This window comes from Acinonyx jubatus, chromosome A3 (genome assembly GCF_027475565.1).
Source record: "Acinonyx jubatus isolate Ajub_Pintada_27869175 chromosome A3, VMU_Ajub_asm_v1.0, whole genome shotgun sequence".
NCBI classification, from domain to species: Eukaryota; Metazoa; Chordata; class Mammalia; order Carnivora; family Felidae; genus Acinonyx; species Acinonyx jubatus.
Window position 1 is genome coordinate 108,625,338 of NC_069388.1, and position 20,358 is coordinate 108,645,695.

Sequence of the window (20,358 nt, forward strand, 5' to 3'; positions counted from 1 at the left end):
AATTAATATATGAAATTCCTTTTCTGCCATTAAAGGAAAATTTTACTGCTATAAAGGTAATTTCTTGCTTTATTTTTTATACTGTTGTATTTCAAAAATTTTATGTCAGTTTGATTAAATGCTTTCGATTGATTACTTGCATGTGTCATATGGTGAATTTTCTGTCATTTGCTTTCTTTTGACTGTAACGATGATCTGGTTCTAGCATGTGTAAGGTAAATTGTACCTGTGTTTTGCACCATTTGTCGGACCTTCAAGATCTGATAGATCTACTGAATCATGATGGGCATATTAAGTATTATTCTGTTTAATTTTGTGTTCAGCATATTGTAAATTTTATTTCCTTGATAAACCATGTTCACTCTTAACAGTCAAAATTGTGATTATTCAGAACACCAACTCCTGCACAGTGTTGGTTAGTGGATATTTCAGTGCCCTTCTTTTCCGGTTGCCTCATGAGCGCCATGTTGCAGAGAGATTGTTTTTCCCAAGTATATCTGATTAACAGTGGTGTGTGTATTTTGGAAGGTTATTGAAGAAATTGAAGAAATGATGCAGGAATCTCCAGACCCAGAAGATGACGAGACACCCACGCAGTCAGATCGGCTGTCGATGCTGTCCCAGGAAATCCAGACTCTTAAGAGGTCCAGTACTAGCAGTTATGAAGAGAGTAAGACACCCTCCTTCAATCCATGCTCTTTAGACTTCCTGTGCATCTCAAACCATCTCCAGAAAGCTTTCACTCCAAAGGCTAAGTTATGCACCCTTCCTCAGCCCTCTAGTAATACTCGGGCATATCTTTATCATTGCTTAGGGACTTTTTCACATTCACCTTTGAATCCTGTACTAGTCGGCTTGGGCTGTGTAACGAAGTACCACATGCCGGGGGCTTAAGCAACGGGAATTTATCCTCTCAGAGGTCTGGAGGCTAGAGGTTCAAGATGAAGGTGTTGGCAGGTTTGGTTTCTTCTGGGGTCTCTCTCCTTGGCTTGTAGATGTCTTCTCTCTGTCCTCTCGTGGTCTTCTCTTTGCATGTATCTCTGTCCTAATCTTGTCATTTTATAAGGACACCACTCACACTGGATTAGAGCCCACCCTAACAACCTCATTTTAACTTAATTATCTTTGTAAAGACCCCATCTCCAAATACAGTCACACTCTGAGGTCCTGGGTGTTGGGACTTTAGTGACATCATAGCCTCACATGAGGAGAAGTGCTGAGAAAAATCTGAAGTGGGCGTTAGGGAGTAGGCCTTCCTTCTTTCTTCCCAGTCTTCAAAAAAATTCACACATTGGGCCATATGTGATTAAATATGTATTTAGTTTAATTGTTTCAAATCGACTTCTGTCTTTTGAAGTGTGCTAGAACGCTGCTAAGTTGCTTGCAGTTTCTTGTCAGCAGGTAGTTTGGGTACTCTCCCTCAGCTTTTGTGTTTGTTCTGTTTCTTGTTCAAGCTTTTTTTAGTCTTGACTGGAGTGCTGTTGGTGGGATGATTGAGTTAGACAAGTAGAGAATGTTGTTACACTTCTCAGCCTCTTGAGAAGTAACTTTGCTGCCTACCTCTGCTCAGTCCTGCCCACCAGAAGTTTGAGGATTAGGAGAAGATTGTGAACAGTTTCATTGCTTAGAGTATGGTGTCTGCTCTTTTGGCACGAAACCCCCTGTTGTGCTCGTCTCCCGAAACATTTTTGTCTTAGTGTCTGCTGTGCTTTGCTTCTGGCCGCAGGAGTAAAAAGGCTCTCGGTATCTGAATTAAATGAGCTACTGGAAGAAATTGAGACTGCCATCAAGGAATACTCCGAGGAGCTGGTGCAGCAGCTGGCCCTGCGAGATGAACTGGAGTTCGAAAAGGAAGTGAAAAACAGCTTCATTTCTGTTCTCATTGAAGTGCAGAACAAACAGAAAGAGCACAAAGAAACAGCCAAAAAGAAAAAGAAACTCAAGAACGGCAGCTCTCAGAATGGGAAGAACGAGAGAAGTCACATGCCCGGCACAGTAAGTGGTGTTTTGCAGGAGTCCTTGAGCACTGGGAAGCTGCTTCCGTGGTGGTCCCAGCGCTCCAGGCCCCAGGCAGGCAGGCGGCGCCTACGCATGCGAGTGCTTCTCACCACGGCGCCCACAGGTTCTGGTGGAGAATGCCACTGTGCTCAGCAGTTTCAGAAAGGGGTTCTCTGGGTGAGGACACAGTGGTTTTCTGGGTATGGTCAGGGGAGAAGTAAGTGGAAGGAAGAGGAGGAAGAAAGAAGGAGGGTGTCTTAAAGGTATCAAAGCATTAACGGTGATTATGTTTGGCTGGTGGGCGTATGAATGGTATTATTTTCTTATTTTTGCTCATCTTGCAGGAGTCGTATAATAAACAATTAAAAGGGGGAGCCTGTAAGGGTTGCTGAACTGTGCTGAGCCTGAAAGCACAGACTGATTCACAGTCAGATTCCTCCTGATTTATCAGCGAAGTTGGAACATGAAGGCATTGGAGGCAGTTATGTGACATCAGCCATTTGCCTGAGTGTTTGGCAGATTAGAATGTTTCTGACCGGGGACGAAAAAGTTGAGAATATGTGCATCTTTGACTCTTCATGTAAAATTTCTTGTTTTCTGCTTTGTCGGTTTTCTTAAGTGGTCCTCTTAGTTTCACGTGATTAAAATCCATCATAAACATTCACTAATTAATTTTATGAGATGTATTTCTTTATTGGTCTTAGGGCCATTTCATTTTTTTTTGATCATTTGAGGCCTTATATGTTGCCACCTTCGTATTATTTGTGTGTGAAGAAATGTCAGTTTTGTTTGTTTGGACTATAATGGTTCTCCAGAGGGATCCATTTTTCTAAGAGGAATGTCCCTTTTTCATTCTTGATACTGATAACCTGGTAATACGAATTATCACAAACTAGCTATTATGGTTTGTAATAATGTAAGTTCTGCCTTTAAGTCTTGATTTGTTTTTTTCTAAAGAATACTTATATCAGAGAAGTAGTTCTCACTAACCAGCCTCTCATGGAATCCAGGAAAGAGAATGCAGTTCTGGGTTGCTGGGTCACCAATGAGCAGTTGATACAAACAAAGAGATCTCGCCGTTTAGCCCATTCATTGTCTGCTTGGGCCTGTGAGTAAATACATGGTCTTAGTGTGATGTCCACTTGTGTATAGAAAGGACATAGCTTCAAAACATTTGTTTGAATATACAGTTCTGGAAAGTGTGCTTTAAGTTTCTGGAGCAAAATTTGGATGTCATATTTTTAAAAACATTGCACCTTTAACTTGCCCTATTATACAAGTGTGATTAAATGAAATGCTTAGTCAAAAAGTCATAGCGTGGTTGGTAATTTCTGTCTGTCTGCTTTTAGGAATTACATGTAAACCCTCCATTTATTGGTGTTAACACTTGGCTGAAGAAAATAAATTTGTCCCTAGAGGGGTTTAAAGGCTTCTTTTTGTAACTCCTATATAAAAAGGGTTAGAGTGGATTCACTGTGTAATTGTACATGGCATTTATATTGAGAAATGGATTTGGCAAGGCAAGATTTAGCTCTTACCCGAACCTTTATGAGTCATGAAATAGATTCATAGTAAAAGTCCATTTTTTTCACAGTATTTGGACCTGCGAAGTTGCTTCTCGAGTCCTGATCTATTTGTAACAAAACCTTTAGTCAGGTTACTGATGGCCTTGCTGAGCTCGTGGTACTGGTTCCCTCTAAGCTGGAGAAAGACCATCCCATCTGTGTGTGACTCAAGGAGCCTGAAACCTATGATTCTGAAAATAGTGGTGGGTGGCTCAAAAGAACCTTAAAGTGAAGTGGCCAATTGGATAAACAGATTGCAAAGGATAGTACTTTGTTAGACACTTTATAGAACACATGGTTTGGGCAGAGCCTGATCTCTAAGAGTTAGTTATCAGTGACACAAATTTCTAAAAATTGGTGACCTTCTTACAGATACCATGTATTACCTGCTTTCTAACAACATTGGTCGCGTTTTTCTTTTTGCCATAGATATTTTTGTTTTATTAGCAGGACGTGGTTTTCTTTCCTTAAGCATGGAGTAGCCTTCCTTCCATTTTTCCTTAAACATGTTTCACTGAAACAAAACATCAGTTTGTATTTGGTATAACCCTCTATCCATGTTTGCTAGCTGTTTGTTTTGGTCCAAAGATACTGTAATGAAATATCTGGGTGGGACTAGAGCAGAGTTAAACTATTTAGGTGTTAATTTTGGAGACATTTTGTTTCAAACATTTTCTGTAGGGAAAAAAAAATTGGGGGCTGAGGGATGCTATTTAGATTGAGCACTAGACAGTTTTGGGGAGACATTTGGGGAGGGGCGTAGAAATACTATTAAAGTATTGAGTATCTTATACAAGTGAAATCTTATCTTGCTTTGTTTTAATTTTTAAAATCTGCATGTTGGATAAGACAAAGAAATATCCATTCAGCAAATGAATGAATAGGAGTGTAAGAAAGAAAGACTAGACAGTGTAATTTCTGGTAGTAATAAATGCCACCAAGACAATAAAAGGCTGGGTAAGGCGGTCAGTAGCAAAGCTGCCGGAGAGCTGTTTTCTGTAGGGTGGTCACTATGTCACTGCTCCTCCTGATGGGCAAGGTCGGTTGTCCTGTCCTTTTCCAGGTCTCTGTTTGGAGAGGAGGTTGGAGGATGGTTCTTCTCTTTAGGAAATGAGACTTAAGAGAGCAGAAAACTGTATCTCCTATGTCCTGTTGTTCAGCATCAGGAGAAAGAGAGCAGTGGGAGTGGAGATTGGAATGGTTGGCGGGTACTGTCTGTTAATCACTGTGATGACCTGTGTGCATTTCTTTGAACTGACTGTGCTCTTTGGGCCTTGGTGCTTTTATATGTGCCCTTTCCTTTTCTGGAGAGCCCCGCTTTTCCTGTTTCCCCCAGTCCACTTGGAGGACTTTTTTTTTTTTTTTTTAAGTCGACCTTCAAGCATTGTCTTCCTTTCTTAGAGCCTTCCTCGGTGACTCTTCCGCCAATGCAGAATTGACTAGTCTCTCCTTTTGGGGTTAGTATTATTCCTTGTGACTATTTCTTTTGTCACGGTCACACAGGACTGCAGGTTTTTTTGTTTTCATGTCTGTCTCTGTCAGGTTCCCTAAGGATAGGAAATGTAACTTTATCTTCTTTTATATCCTTAAGTGTAACATTAAGTACTCATTTTTCTGCTGAATAAATGTGTGAAAGAAAGATAAACTTGCAAATCTGTATTTCTACCTTGGAATTTTCTGTCAGGTGTCAAACCCATGGAGGCTGAGTAGCCTATTGATTAAGAACTTTGGGGGAAGAGCTGTGTTTGAATCCTGCTCCTGTCACTGAGTACATCTATCTCCCTTTGAGTTTTGGGAGGACTAAATGAAATAATGTGTGTTAAGACTAGCATATATCCTGAGTAAATGCTAGTTATTATATGTCCAACTGCCTACTAGCTAGTTGTCTCTGGAATTTATCAAACTAAAGTTACCATTTTCCTAAGGTTGAATGTAGTTCTTATATATTTTTCTTTTGGTTAGTGGAACAGTCTACTCATTCACTGATATCCGTGGAATTTCCGAGTCAAAGGATATACAGTTTTGGAGCGTTTTCAAATTGTTCTACAGAAATGAACCTACTAATAGTGTGAGTGAGCGACCATTTCCCCACACTTCCAGCCAACAACGGATATTATTAGCCTTTCGATCTTTTGTTGATCTGAAAGGCAAATAATGGTTTGATCCGTTGACTTCTGTATTCTCTTGTGAGTTGCCTATTAAGTCACATAAGAGATGTTTTTCATATTTATGAGGTACACATACTTTTAATCTCATAGTATCATAATTTATCATCATCAGCCTTCCCAAAGGCTCATTCACATTGTTTCATTGTTCAGCATCTCACCTAATTTTTGCTACTTTGCACATCATGTAATGCCTGTTTGTTGAATTGAAACTTCACTATAAAGGAGATACAATCCCAGAGGATTTGGAGTTGTCATATTTGAATTATTGTTCTATCAGGTGGTCTTTTAAATTTTATTTTTTTGCCAATCTTCTGTTTGTATTGAATAGAGTCACAGATTATTGAATTTCAGTGGCAGTTCCCATGAGTACAAGAACAAGTCCAAGTATACCAGTTACATTTTATTTTTAAAATTTTACTTTTAAAAAGTATTTATTTATTTTGAGAGAGAGAGTGGGTGGGAGAGAGAGACCGAGAGAGAGGGAGAGCGAGCGAACCCCAAGCAGGCTCCACACTGTCAGTGCAGAGCCCGATGTGGGGCTTGAACTCATGAACTGTGAGATCATGACCGAGCTGAAATCAAGAGTCAGACACTCAACTGGCTGAGCCACCCAGGCGTCCCACTAGTTATGTTTTAATTTAGCAGTGGTTGTCACCTAGAGTTACCTGAAGTTGTAAAGATATTAATGGGTACTCGCTTGGCATCATACCTCGGCGTATGGATGAAATGGCCATATTTCCTCCTTTAGAATCCAGTAATGTTTTTAAATTAAAAGTCACATGTAAGGTTATGTATTCTAAGCCTAGGGTTGTGAAGATAGGAATGAATAGTTTTCTGTTTGCCATAATCACATTGAACTTTCAAGAGCGAGTTCTCATGTGTTGGACTTAGCACCAGCAAAAATATATAATTGCTTCAGTATAACCCGAAGAAGTTTACTTTGAAAACTCGTGGGGTATTAGGAATCAGTAACTCTGTTGTGAAAAGAATCATATTGCCCTGGTCTGTTGCTTTTGGGGGTCGGGGAGATAACTGCTTCAAGATGGGGGACAGCTAGGGCTATGGATGATAGATACTCTTTCTTATATCTTTCTTTCACAGACATTGCTCTGTATTTATGAGTCATTTAGCTCAGATTATGATGAATAGTCAAATCTATTTTGTTTCTCTTTTGCATGCAAAAATGCACCAGTAATAGTTTTCATTTAATCTTCACCAAAGCTGACTTTAAGGTAAGAGAAATTTATTTTCATTTAGATAGCTCCTATTAGTTTGTTCTGAAGTTATTCCAAATTGTGCTAGCTCTTAGCTTAGAAGGATCTGTTCTGATACACCTACTTGAATTTGGGGCTTTTGTTTATAATAAGGTACAACTAGCTTTTTTTCTTCCCTTTTTCCTTCTTTCTAATTTGGAATTTTTAAATTTCACATTTGCTAAGATGACACAGACTGAGGATTGACAAGGCAAACTACTGCTGGAAGGCCAAATTGGCCCTCTACCTGTTTTATAAATAAAGTTTTATTGGAATACCGCCATGTCCATTCATTTCCATATGGTCTGTGGCTGCTTTGGTGTTACAAGGACAGAACGGGATAGTTGTGACAGAGACTGTGTGGACTGTAAACTTAAAATATTAACTCTCTGGCCCTTTATAGGAAAAGTTGGCCAACTCCTGATTTAGACTAAAATTGAGTAAAATTAAAAATTTGAAGAAGAAAAGATGCAAACTCCATTTAAGTGAGTTTGTATAAAAAGATCGCTATACTATGACTAAAATTTATTATAAAATGTAACCTTATTTTATCTGTGTGTGTTGAGTTCTCCTTTCCTCAGAGCCCCATCCAGCAGCCTGAGTTGTGCCTACATGTGGTGATGCCTTGACCAGTCCATCTCCAAGCCACATGCCTAAGGCAACCTGCCTAGCAATAGACCTTTGTGTCAGATTCCCAGTAGCTAAGTGAAGAGAGCCAGCGGGTAGACCAGTTGTCCTCTAGATTTGGGGCCAAATGAAAAACTTTAAAATGTTGGCAGTCCTCTGGGTACATTGTATTTATAGACAGCAATAAATAGTAGTTTAAAGAAGATAGAATAGAAATGGAAAAAGGACTGATTCCCTTCCCCCACTTTTTCTAAGTAGTGGTACTTGAGAAGATAAAGTCTACCCTATATATGTGAATGTAAATATTAATATATTTTTGACAGTAATTTGTTGGTTATATTTGATAGCATTTCTCTGCAAATTTCTTGTTTCTTTTTTAAAGTATAGTTGACACAAGGTTACATTAGTGGCAGGTGTATAGCATAGTGATTTGGCAACTCTATACATTATGCTATGCTCAACACAAATGTAGCTCCCATCTGTCACCATACAATGCTATTACAAGAACACTGGTTATATTCCCTATGATGTACCTTTCATCCCTGTAGCTTATTCATTCCCTAACTGGAGACCTGTACCTCCCACTCACCTTCACCCATTTGTACCCCCATTCCCCTGGCAACTACCAATTTGTTCTCTGTATTTATGGGTCTGTTTCTGGTGTTTGTTTATTGTTAATTTTTTTTTTTAGATTCCATATAGAAGTGAAATAATATGGTATCTGTAGGACTTACTCATGTAGCATAATACACTCTAGGGCCATCCATGCTGTTGCAAAGGGTAAGAACTCATTTTTTTTTATGACTGAGTAATATTCCATCGCGTGTGTATTGATGGACATATCTTGACTATTGTAAATAATTCTGCAGTAAATATAGGTGGTACATATATCTTTATGAATTGGTGTTTTTGTTTTCCTTGGGATCCAGTCAGTAGTGGATCATATGGTATTACTATTTTTAATTTTTTAAGGAGTCTCCATATTTTTTTTCATGGTGGTTGCACCAATTTACATTCCCATTAACAGTGCATGAGGGTTCTCTTTCCTCCACATTCTCGCCAACACTTGTTACTTCTTGACTTTTTTGATACCAGCCATTCTGACAGGCATGAGGTGATATCTCATTATGGTTTTGATTTGTATTTTTTTGAAGGTTAGTGATGTTTGAGCATCTTTTCATGTTTCTGTTGGCCTTCTATATGTCTTCTTTGGAAAAGTGTCTACTTAGGTCCTCTGCCCATTAAAAATTTTTTTTTGTGTATGTTTGAGACAGTGAGCGTGAGCGGGGGAGGGGCAGAGAGAGAGGGAGACACAGAATCCAAAGTGGGCTCCAGGCTCTGAGCTGTCAGCACAGAGCCCGACACAGGGCTTGAACTCACAAACCCACAAGATCATGACCTGAACTGAAGTCAGATGCTTAACTGACTGAGCCACCCAGGTGCCCCTATTTATGAGCTTTCTAACTAGTTCTGTTGATCTGTATAACCATTTTTGTGCCAGTACCACACTATTTGATTATTAGTTTTGTAGTATATCTGGGATTGTGATACCTCCAGCTTTGTTCTTTTTCAAAATTGCTTTGACTATTCGGGTCTTTTGTGGTTCCATACACATTTTAGGATTATTTGTTCTAGTTCTGTAAAAAATATTACTGGTATTTGGATAGGGATTGTGCTGAATCTGTAGATTGCTTTGGATATTGTGGACATTTTAACAGTATTGATTCATCCAATCCATGAGCATCTTTCTCATGGTATATCTTTCCATTTGTTTGTGTTGTCTTTAATTTCTTTTGTCAGTGTTTTATATAAGTTCCCAGAGTACAGGTCTTTCATCTTCTTGGTTAAATTTATTCCTAGGTAATCTATTCTTTTTGATGCAGTTGCAATTGGATTGTTTTCTTTATTTCTCTTCTGCTACTTTGTATTAGTGTATAAAAACACAACAGATTTCTGTGTATTAATTTTATATCCTGAAACTTTACCGAACCCATTTATTCTAGTATTCTGGTAGTCTTAAGAGTTTTGTAGATATACTAACATGCATTTGCAAATAGAGTTTAACTTCTTCCTTACCTATTTGGATGCCTTTTATGTCTTGTCTGATTGCTGTGGCTAGCGTTTCCAGTATTGTGTTGAATAAAAGTGGCAAAAGAGGACCTTGTCATGTTCCTAAAGCTTTTCCTTAAGAGTATTGTGTTAGCTGTGGGTTTGTCATCTGTCGCCTTTATTAGGTTGAGGTACATTCCTTCTTAAACCCACTCTCTTGAGAGTTTTTATCATAAACACCTGTTGAGTTTTGTCAGATGCTTTTTCCTGCATCTGTTGAGATGATCATATGGTTTTTATCTTTCATGTTGTTAATGTGATACATCACTTTGATTGATTTGTGAATATTGAACCATCCTTGCATCCCTGCAATGAATCCCACTTAATTAAGGTGAGTGATTCTTTTAATGTATTGTGGAATTTGGTTTGCTAATATTGTGTTGGGGATTTTTGCATAAATGCTCATTAGGAATATTGGCTTGTAGTTTTCTTTTTTTTGGAGTGTCTTTGGTTTTGGGGTAATGCTGGCCTCATAGGATGAATTTGGAAGCTTTCCCTCTTTTTTTTTTTTTAATAGTTTGGAGAGGATAGGTATCAACTCTAAATGTTTGGTAAGATTCACCTGTGAATCCATCTGGTTCTGGACTTTTTGTTTGTTGAGAGTTTCTGATTACTGATTAAGTTTTGTTATTAGTAATCAGCCTGTTCACATTTTCTATTCCTTCCTGAGTTTTGGAAGATTGTATGTTTTTGGGGATTTATCCATCTCTTCTAAGTTGTACAGTTTGTTAGCATATAATTTTTGATAGTTTCTTATAGTCTTTTGTATTTTTCCTTATTATAATAAGTATTCCTAAAAAATTAGCATTAGGGCCATAAAATGGAAGGTCAGTGTAGGATGGAGAGAAACTTGGATGTGTATTATTTATTGTTTTAATACTGCACACCTATGAATTATTAATTAGTTTAGATGTAGAACACATTTATTTTATGAGAAACAGTTCTGCCTAGACAAATGTATGTCACTACCAGTTTTTGTTAATCATTATCTACTGTTGATTTTTTGCAACTGTCTTTTGGTGACTGGTAATAGTGAGCTTTCATTACACAGCAGTTAACTTAGTAAAAATCAGGAGTCTATTCTTGACTCCTTATGCCTTGGAGAGGTTTGCTAATTGTTTGTTAATATAACAGAAATTCACATAAAGCCTTGATATGGCAGGAAATTGTATTCTTTCTTTTTTCTTCCAAGATTTTGTTTAATTCCAGTTAGTTAACATATAGTGTAGTATTAGTTTCAGGAGAATTTAGTGATTCATCACTTACATATAACACCCAATGCTCATCACAAGTGCCTTCCTTAATGCCCATCACCCATTTAGTCCATTCCCCTACCAACCTCCCGTCCACCAACTGTCAGTTTGTTCTCTATAGTTAAGGGTCTCTTGGGGATCCTGGGTGACGCAGTCAGTTAAGCATCCAGCTCTCGATTTAGGCTCAGGTCATGATCTGACCGTTTGTGAGATTGAGCCCTGCATCGGTCTCTGTGCTGACAGTGCAGAGCTTGCTTGGGATTCTCTCTCTCTGTCTCTCTCTGACCCTCCTGCCTGTGGTCATGCCCTCTCTCTCTCTCTCTCTCTCAAAATAAATAAACTTAAAAAAAAGTCTCTTATGGTTTGCCTTCCCTCTCGGTTTTTATCTTATTTTACTTTTCCTTCCCTTCTCCTATGTTTATCTGTTTTGTTTCTGAAATTCCACGAGTGAAATCATATGGTATTTGTCTTTCTCTGATTGACTTATCTTGCTTAGCATAATACACTCTAGTTCTGTCTATGTCATTGCAAATGGCAAGATTTCATTCTTTTTGATCACTGAGTAATATTCCATTGTGTATGTATATATACACACCACATTTTCTTTATTCATTCATCAGTCAGTGGACATTTGGCCTCTTTCCATGATTTGGCTATTGTTGACAGTGCTGCTATAAACATTGGCGTGCATGTGCCCCTTCGAATCAGTATTTTTATATCCTTTGGGTAAATACCTAGTAGTGCAGTTAATTCAACACCCCAAAAATTAATATTCCAGTTAAGAAATGGGCAGAATATATGAACAGATATTTCCCCCAAGAAGACATACAAATGGCTGACAGACACATGAAAAAATGCTCAGCATCACTCATCATCAGGGAGCTACAAATCAAAACCACAATGAGATACCTGTCAGAATGGCTAACATTAACAACGCAGGAAACAATAGATGTTGATGTGGATTCAGAGAAAGGGGAACCCTTCCACCCTGTTGGTAGGAGTGCAAACTGATGCAGCCACTCTGAAAACGGTGTGGCGGTTTCTCAGAAAGTTAAAGATAGAGCTACCCTATGACCCTGCAATTGCACTACTAGTTATTTACCTTATTATATACTTAGGGTATTCGTAAGTATCAGGAAATAATGTATAAAATTAGCAGGGTTAATTATCTTACCCTTCTTTCAGTAGCTTTGAAAATTTTTGCCAACACTTAATTACCATATTAATATTAAATTACTTAAAAATTTAAAAAGATCTTCAAATAGAAAAAATTAAATTGATACTGTTCCATTTAACTCCTAACTTAGAAAATCTTCATACCATACCTTTCTGTTCTGAGAGTGAAACTCCAAAATAATAGTGTAATATTCAAGACATTTTCAAATATTTATCTGCTTTGGTTTAGTTCATATTTTCTAATTTACTTGGATCTGCTTTTTCTCTACAGAAAGTTTTTCAGTATAATTTGCATTTATAACTGCTTTGTAATTCACATGAAAACTATTTGATTTGAGGGGCACCTGGGTGGCTCAGTCAGTTGAGTCTACAACTGTTGATTTCTGCTCAGGTCATTATCCTGGGGTTGTGGCATCGAGCCCTGTATCAGGCTCTGCGCTGGGCATGGAGTCTGCTTGGGATTCTCTCTCTCCCTCTGCCCCTCTCCCCTGCTTGCACGCTTACTCTCTCTCAAAAAAAAATTAAAGAAAATATTTGATTTGAAGAAGTGTGAACACAAGCAGACTAAATTTTTACACCTTAGGTAATACCTTAATTATTTGAATATCTGTGCTTTCTAATTTTTTTTTGCATGTAACTATTGCTTTCAATTCTGTTTTTCTTTTTTTTTTTTTTTTGAGACTTTATTTTTTATTTTTTAAAATTTACATCCAAATTAGTTAGCATCTAGTGCAACAATGATTTCAGGAGTAGATTCCTTAGTGCCCGTTACCCCTTTAGCCCATCCCCCCTCCCACAACCCCTCCTGTAACTCTCAGTTTGTTCTCCATATTTATGAGTCTCTTCTGTTTTGTCCCCCTCCCTGTTTTTATATTATTTTTGTTTCCCTTCCCTTATGTTCATCTGTTTTGTCTCTTAAAGTCCTCATATGAATGAAGTCATATGATTTTTGTCTTTCTCTGACTGACTAATTTCACTTAGCATAATACCCTCCAGTTCCAGCATGTAGTTGCAGATGGCAAGATTTCATTCTTTTTAATTGCCGAATAATACTCCATTGTGTGTGTGTGTGTGTGTGTGTGTGTGTGTGTGTGTACACACACATATATATACCACATCTTCTTTGTCCATTCATCCATCGATGGACATTTGGGCTCTTTCCATACTTTGGCTATTGTTGATAGTTCTGCTATAAACATGGGGGTGCATGTGTCCCTTCGAAACAGCACACTTGTATCCTTTGGATGAATGCCTAATAGCGCAATTGCTGGGTCATAGGGTAGTTCTATTTTTAGTTTTTTGAGGAACCTCCATACTGTTTTCCAGGGTGGCTGCACCAGCTTGCATTCCCATCAATTCTGTTTTTCTTATGTTTTGTGTTTTGATTATTTTAAGAATGTGAAATTAAAACTATTGTTCTAGAAGTTAATATTTGAAAATTTTGCCATTTAAACTATTGCAAATGATGTGATTTATAAGGAACAATAATTATGTTTGAATTTCACTTCCTTTTGAACCTCCTGAGTAAAAAGAATATTAATGAAGTCAGAGCATAAGTTAGGATATGAGTCCGAAATAGATGAAAAGCATTTCTTAATTGCTTTTTCTAACCTTTTTTTCTGACACTGAGCTTTGAATTTGGGATTTTTAAAGATTTCCTGCTAGTTAGAGATCTGTGCCAGTGGGTGTCAGATGAGGCTTAGAGAAAAGTCTGATAGCAGGAATTAGTTTGAATTTCCTGGCCTCCTGGTTAGTTTCGCTCTTCCCTGTCTTGGATCCTGCTTTCTGTGAAATTAGTTAAACTGGTGAATGTGTGAAGAGAATGATTTGATATATTTAGGACTCCAGAGAAGGATTAACAGACCACATCGCTGTATCCGATTCTTGTTGCTTGTTGGTTTCCATAGTGTTTTCTAGCTCTTTACTTTTTTATTGTTCAGAAAGATCTTGAGTGACCCGCAAGTGTAACTTGTTTTCTGTTTAAGCTTTTTGGATGATTTGTATATTTAGTCATAGACAGTAGTGTGTTTTCTTTGTGTTGTCTTAAGTCCTTTAAGCTAGAGACTATAATCAGGAGTGTTTTATTTCACAGTGGCCATTTTATTTATATGAGGAGAACTTAGACTGCTCATTACTTGTTCTGGAGAAAAGTAGAAAGGTGTGGTTACTTCTTTTTGGGAGCTGTGTCCCAAATGTTATTCTAGCCTTTTTAGAGGAATATTTTGAATATTTTTGGATATCTATATTTGCTGAACGCTTTGCTAAGTGATTCCCATGGACTCCTCACAACGACCCTATAGATTTTGTTCATATTTCTTTTGCTCACAGAACCCGTGTGCCCTGGCGCGATGATGTGCAAGTTATGCAGAGACGCGTGCAAGGGACCCTTGGCCCTGTGTTGCTGCTTCTGAGCTGTGCAGACATGCTGTCTGCGGGCGTGGGAATCTTGGCTCCTTTCTTCTTTCAGATTTTTATAATTTTTGTTTTTAATCTCCTATATCTTGTTTATACTTTGTTGCTCCTGGTTTTGTATGGGAAAAGATTCCAGAGAATGACTGATTTTGAGACTTAATACATACTCATGCCAGGGAAGGAAATGGTCATGAGGCAGTTGTGAGTGTTCTCATTGTAAATCATGTGAGTGGAGCCCCGTATTGAGTATACTTCTTCCCCCGTCCTTACCAGGTTTCTTTGGCACTTTGTCAGCAGTGAGGGAAACAATAAAGTAAATACTGTAATGCTTAATCATTTTCCTGCTTATAAATGGGCTCATATAAAAAATTGCATTCTGAGAAGCGCATTTTACAGAGCTATTAACTCCTTTGTAAAAAATACGGTGGAAACAGATGGATAGATTGCAAAATAACTTGAGATTCCCAGCATCTTCCCTAGCTCTTCACTTTGAATTTGAACATTTGGATCCTTCAAATTTGGAAATGGTAGATTAAGTGGAAATAGGATTGAGCTTTCTGACATAACTTAATATTGCAGTTGTTTATTTCAATTAAACAAAAGTAAGAAGTCTTTAATGTCCTTTATGTCATTGAGCGTTCCTAACCTTGAGGCTTCAGAAAGTGCTTTGACATGTCGGTAGTACTTTTGCCATGAGAAATGTTCAACAAAGAAATGCTTCTCTCCTTCTCTTCTTCCTCCCCCCACCCCCAATAAAATTTCAGCGTCAACAAAATCTTCCCTCTGGCCCAGTTTAGTACCAGAAGCACCTAATCACACCATGTCTGCTCTCAAGGTCATACATGTAGTGCTTCTAAATGAGGTGATGTTTACTAAAAAAGTAAATTTAATCTGTCTCTGAGGTTTTATCTTTTTAAAATTCATTTTGCCTTCCAGAAGAGTGTATTGTTTGGAATTTATAGGACAATTGTAAAACCATCTATCGTGTGCTCTGTGGAGCTCGTTTCCTGTTTCTTCCTTGTCCCTTTGCCTGCTCTTTCTGTTCCTTGATCCTTCTAGTTCACTGATCTTCTCCTGGCTGCTCTTTTGTTATCCTAGGGGCTTTGTATTTCTTAGTCACCCCATTGTTTTACAAACCTTGTCAACAAGATTATTTATCTTACTTTATTAATCTCACGTTGACTTCCTAGACCAGGTTCTTCAGTGGACTTTTTCAGGGCTCCGTTGTTGACTTCTTTGGCAGAAAACTTTCTATCTTGTCACGTCATCTTTCTTCTGTTCACCTTCAGATTATTTTTGCCTCTTAGCTCTTTTAAAAAAATTTTTTTCTCCTGCAAAAAGTCAAGAGAACAAATTTGTCTCCTCATGCTGTGGTTGTCACAGGCTCTAAGCTTCTTGGGCTGTGGTCTTAGAAGTGTTAAACTCTGGCTTAGCACACATCTATAAATGCCACTGCAGTAGATAACTCTGAACGTATCATCTGGGTGTGCATTTCTGCCATTCTAGAGCACTTATAGCCTTATGTGACCTGTCAGTCCTGTGCTGTTGTGTGTTTATGTGTGTTTTTGATTTTTGTGTGCCCTCTTAAAGAAACCATGTGGCAACTTGGTTGAGATAATTCATAGATTCATACAATTTACGGATAAGAGTGCTTTAAAATGATATCATTTCATCACCTATTTTACTGGTGAGGAAACAGACCTCAGTGAGTTCAGGGACCGCCCTCACATCAGACGTTAGTGGGAAGCCTGGGAGAGAATACCCATCTCTGCTTTCTAGTCCAGCATTTTTCGATCCAAGTTGACTCTTGAAAAATTTTCTCATTTCAAATACTTTTGATTAAGGTGTGATTCCTAGTTTCATCCCCATGTCTGGAAGTACGTCACTGGCATAGGTAATCATTGCTAAAGAATTCTGTAATTTATGCCAGTGACTATCGATCAAGTGCCTCCTGCATGATGAGGATGCGTTTGTGCTTTGTTGGCATACAAAAGAAATATCTGAGGTTATTTCTGCCCTCGACAATTTTGAGAACTTAGTTGAATTTATTAAAAATTAACCCAAACTTTCTTTTTTCTTTTTCTGCTGTTTCTTTGTATCTTGTGCTTCACCCCCACCTTAAAACATATCTTGAATATCTACTCTTACTGCTGTGAGACAAACGTACATTGATCTCTAATTGTGTGTCAGGCATGAGTGTTTAGGATGCAGAGTTAATCCCAGCGTCCAGGGGCATGCTGCCTGTGGGCTGGGGATCCAGCTCACAAACCATGCAGTGCACTTTATGCAGTGATTCTCAACCAGGCCAATTTTGCCTCCCTGTAAGGCATTAGGCAGTGTCCGAAAACGTTTGTCCTTGTCACACTGGATGGGGTGGGGGCAGTGCTACTAGCGTTCTGAGTAGAGGCCAGTGATGCTGTTCAACATCCCACAGTGCATCAGACTGCCCCCCCCCCCCCCCCAACCAACAACTACCTGACTCCAAATGTCAGTACTGTCAAGGTTGAGAAACCTAGGTATAGAGTGATCATTGCTATATCCAAAACAGCTACCATGTTCTTGATGTGTTTAGTGCCTGGCACTGTCTCATGATACAGGTGTGGATACGTTACTAGTGCCCCTGGGTTGGTTTGGGTGTCTGGGAAGGCTGAGTTGAATCTGGAGGACAAGAAGAAAGGACAGGAAAGGTAAGCAGAGGGAGTGGTGTGGGCAGCCATCTAGAGGTGACAGGGCCATCTGGGGCCCTGCAGGTTGTTCATTATGGCTAGACATTGAGAGAGAATGCTGAAAGCGAGAGAGAGGGAAGAGAGAGGGAGAGAGAGAGAGGGGGAGAGAGAGGGAGAGAGAGAGGGAACGAACCTCAAGAAGAGGGTGAGGAGGTAGCAAAGGAGAGCCTGGAAGTGGTAGCCTTGTATGTCATGCTAAGGCATTTGGGTCTTTATGTAAAGGCTGTAGGAAACCAAAAAGAGGTTTTAAGTGGATCATCACATGTTCAGATCTGTCTTTTGGAAGGGCAACTTAAGTGTTTCAAGGAGAACTAATTGGAAGGGAGCAACTAGAGATAAGAAATTGACTCAGAGGCTGTTGCACTCATTCAGGTAGGAAATGAGCCTAGACGTTACAGTGGGGGTGGGAAAATGGTTGAGTTTCAGAGATACAAGAGAGGTTGAATCTATTCATTGGGTACCAGGGAAGAGAGGATCAAGCGCCGGGTCACTGATCCCTGACTTGGGCAAGCGTAGCTAGAACACATGTACCCCTTCCCCAAAGGGAGATGTACAGGTCTGTCAACAGCAACCACATTGGGCTTCAAGCCTGGCATCTTTGGGGAACGCCTGCCCTTCCTGTTGGCGCTGGATGTAACCCCTGTGATGCAGAGGTGAACCTGCCGTGTTAGCACATCCACCCACAAAGATGGAGTGAGAACAGGGCCGCTGCGATAAAAACTTATGCGAAGGTGGGGAGAGAAATGCTCAGTAGCTACTATTTCACCTTCTGTTGCAGAAGCATAACAGGACCCCTGCGCACTGGCTACAGAGCCAACTCTTTGGTCGGCCAGTTGGGCTGCTTTTGGTTTTGTTCTCAGAGAGGAACTCTTTTGTCCATTGCCCTTTGTGGCTCATCTGGGAGGGTGTATAATTCATGTTTCAGCTCAGATGTCACCTCCTCAGCTTTTATTTGACCTCCCGATATAAAATAGGCAGCCAGTTTTTAATTGCCGCGTTGTAGCTATCAGCTGGACACACATTATCAGCAATGATCTAGTTCATTTACTTGTTTTACTTTTTGTACCCCTTTTCTACTGGAATATCAGGTCTTGAACGGAGGAGGGGATTTGGTGGATGTGTTCATTTTGAGTCATTAATACCTGCAGTGTCTGGCTCACCATGTTTTTTGAAAGGATGGACAAATGAATGAGAAAGATACAGAATGCCGAAAAAGGAACAGGACTTAAAGAGTGGTGTGTGTGTGTGTGTGTGTGTGTGTGTGTGTTTTACTTTTGGTGGGAGAGAGGAAGAGGAGTTCAGTTTGGATGTAATGGGTTTTAGCAGTATTCAGGTAGAGATGTCCAGGAGGCCGCTGAACACACAAGTGACGCTCAGGAAGGAAGTTGTAGTATAAAACTGGCTAATGTTTACTGAACCCCTTCCTCAGTGCCAGGCGCTGTTCTCAGCCCTTTCCTGATCTTAGGAAAGTGGAGCTGTGTGTACATTTGTGGAAGCAGAAGTCTAAAACGGTGGAATGGGAATATTCGGAGAGTGTGCATGAGAAAAACAATAGGGACAGAATCCCAGGGGACACGGGGCATATGAGAGCCGAGCAGAGAAAGAGGCACCTCTCTGAAGGAACCACCAGAGGGGCAGGGGTTGCTCAGGGAGAGGATGGCATGTAGGAATCCAGGGGAGGGGGTGCAGGGTGGAGAGCTCCCCGTCTGTCTCACAGGGATCTGAAAAGTGTCCGTGGACCTCAGGATCAGAGAAGTAACCTGGGGAGAGCTGTTTGAGGAAACCCTGGGGGAAGCAAATAGGTTGAGGGAGAATTTAGTACATGTGCCGCTGAAGCGAGCCCAAGGGTTGGAGAACTTCAAGTTGCCCTTGAGAATAAGCTGGTAGGAGGAAGAGTTTGAAAATGCAGCATGGGGAGGAGATGGTGACTGTGTGATTCTGAGGGTTCGTTGGCGGGGTGAGAATTGATGGCAGCCAGAGCAGTGGTGGAGGAATGTTCTCAGATATATCTTTTAGCTGCTTTCTTTGTATTTCCTGTGAACCTTTTGATTTTCCTGTTCTGTCATTTTCCCAGCAGAACGGGAGGCAGTAGAAGCTTACCAGCTGCCACACTGCTTCCCTGTTTAGGGTGCGGTGGCGACGGGCCACAGCTTCCATCAGCCCAGGAGCACGGGTTCTAGGGAGAGTCCCTGTATTTCTTTTGCTGGGATCAGCCATTAGTTTTGTGGTTTTCCTGGTTACTGTGGCTTCACATGATTACGCTTCCACTTATTTCTACCAGGCCTGAATTCTGGTTGCATGAAAGCTATCTTTCAGAAGCCATCAGGCTACCAGTAGTTAAAATGGCTCAGCAAAGTCCACAGCGGCACACTTAGTAAGGAAACCTGAATTACATATGTAACTTGGGAATTTAAGAATGTACATCAATCTTTTTTTTTTTTTTAATTTTTGCAGTGACAGCCATTAGGTTTCCAACTGAGGAAGTAAAGCTAGTGTTTTTAGAATATGCTGTTCAAATATAAAATATACCTTAGTTTCTTGATGCATGGATGCTAAAACTGTTCACCTTGCTTGATAATTTCTGAATCTATATTGAGATATAGATAATGGAGTCAGGGTATATAGAAAATTATTTTCTAAAATAGAATTTTAGAATAAATACTATTTATTTAAATTTAAAAATTTAATTTAGAATAGAAAAGTATTTTCCTCTTTGTTGCCTTTGAGAGAGAATACATTTGACAGAATTAAAAAAAAAAAAAATGGCTCCGGACTCTGGAGCCTAAGAAGTTCGTCTCTTTTGAGAATCTGCTTAAAAATGTGAACAAATCACATGAGAGCATGTGAAAAATCTACAAATACAAAAATCTACAAAGTAGTTCTTTGTAGGTTTTCTTTTAAAACTAGCCTGCTCCATCAAGGGTAATAGTTATGCTGTCAGCAGAGTGAACTGTGTTCCATCAGGGTGTCTGGACCAGATGTTTGATTCCTGCCAGAACAAAATGGCCTCCGATCTGGGAAGGACCGGGTGGGGAAGGACCATTCAGGAGGAGAGGGTAGTTGTGCATGTT

At 39.5% G+C, this 20,358-nt stretch overlaps 1 protein-coding gene across 2 annotated transcripts in view; it reads left to right on the top strand.

Moving 5' to 3' along the window:
• Nucleotides 1-20,358, top strand: part of FEZ2 (fasciculation and elongation protein zeta 2) — a 42,609-nt gene that overhangs the window by 12,215 nt on the left and 10,036 nt on the right. For both annotated transcript variants that reach the window (XM_027033546.2, XM_027033548.2), the window contains exons 4-5: nucleotides 529-670; nucleotides 1,727-1,995. In XM_027033546.2, the coding sequence (XP_026889347.1) occupies nucleotides 529-670; nucleotides 1,727-1,995 (411 nt within the window). The remainder of the gene's footprint in view (nucleotides 1-528; nucleotides 671-1,726; nucleotides 1,996-20,358) is intronic.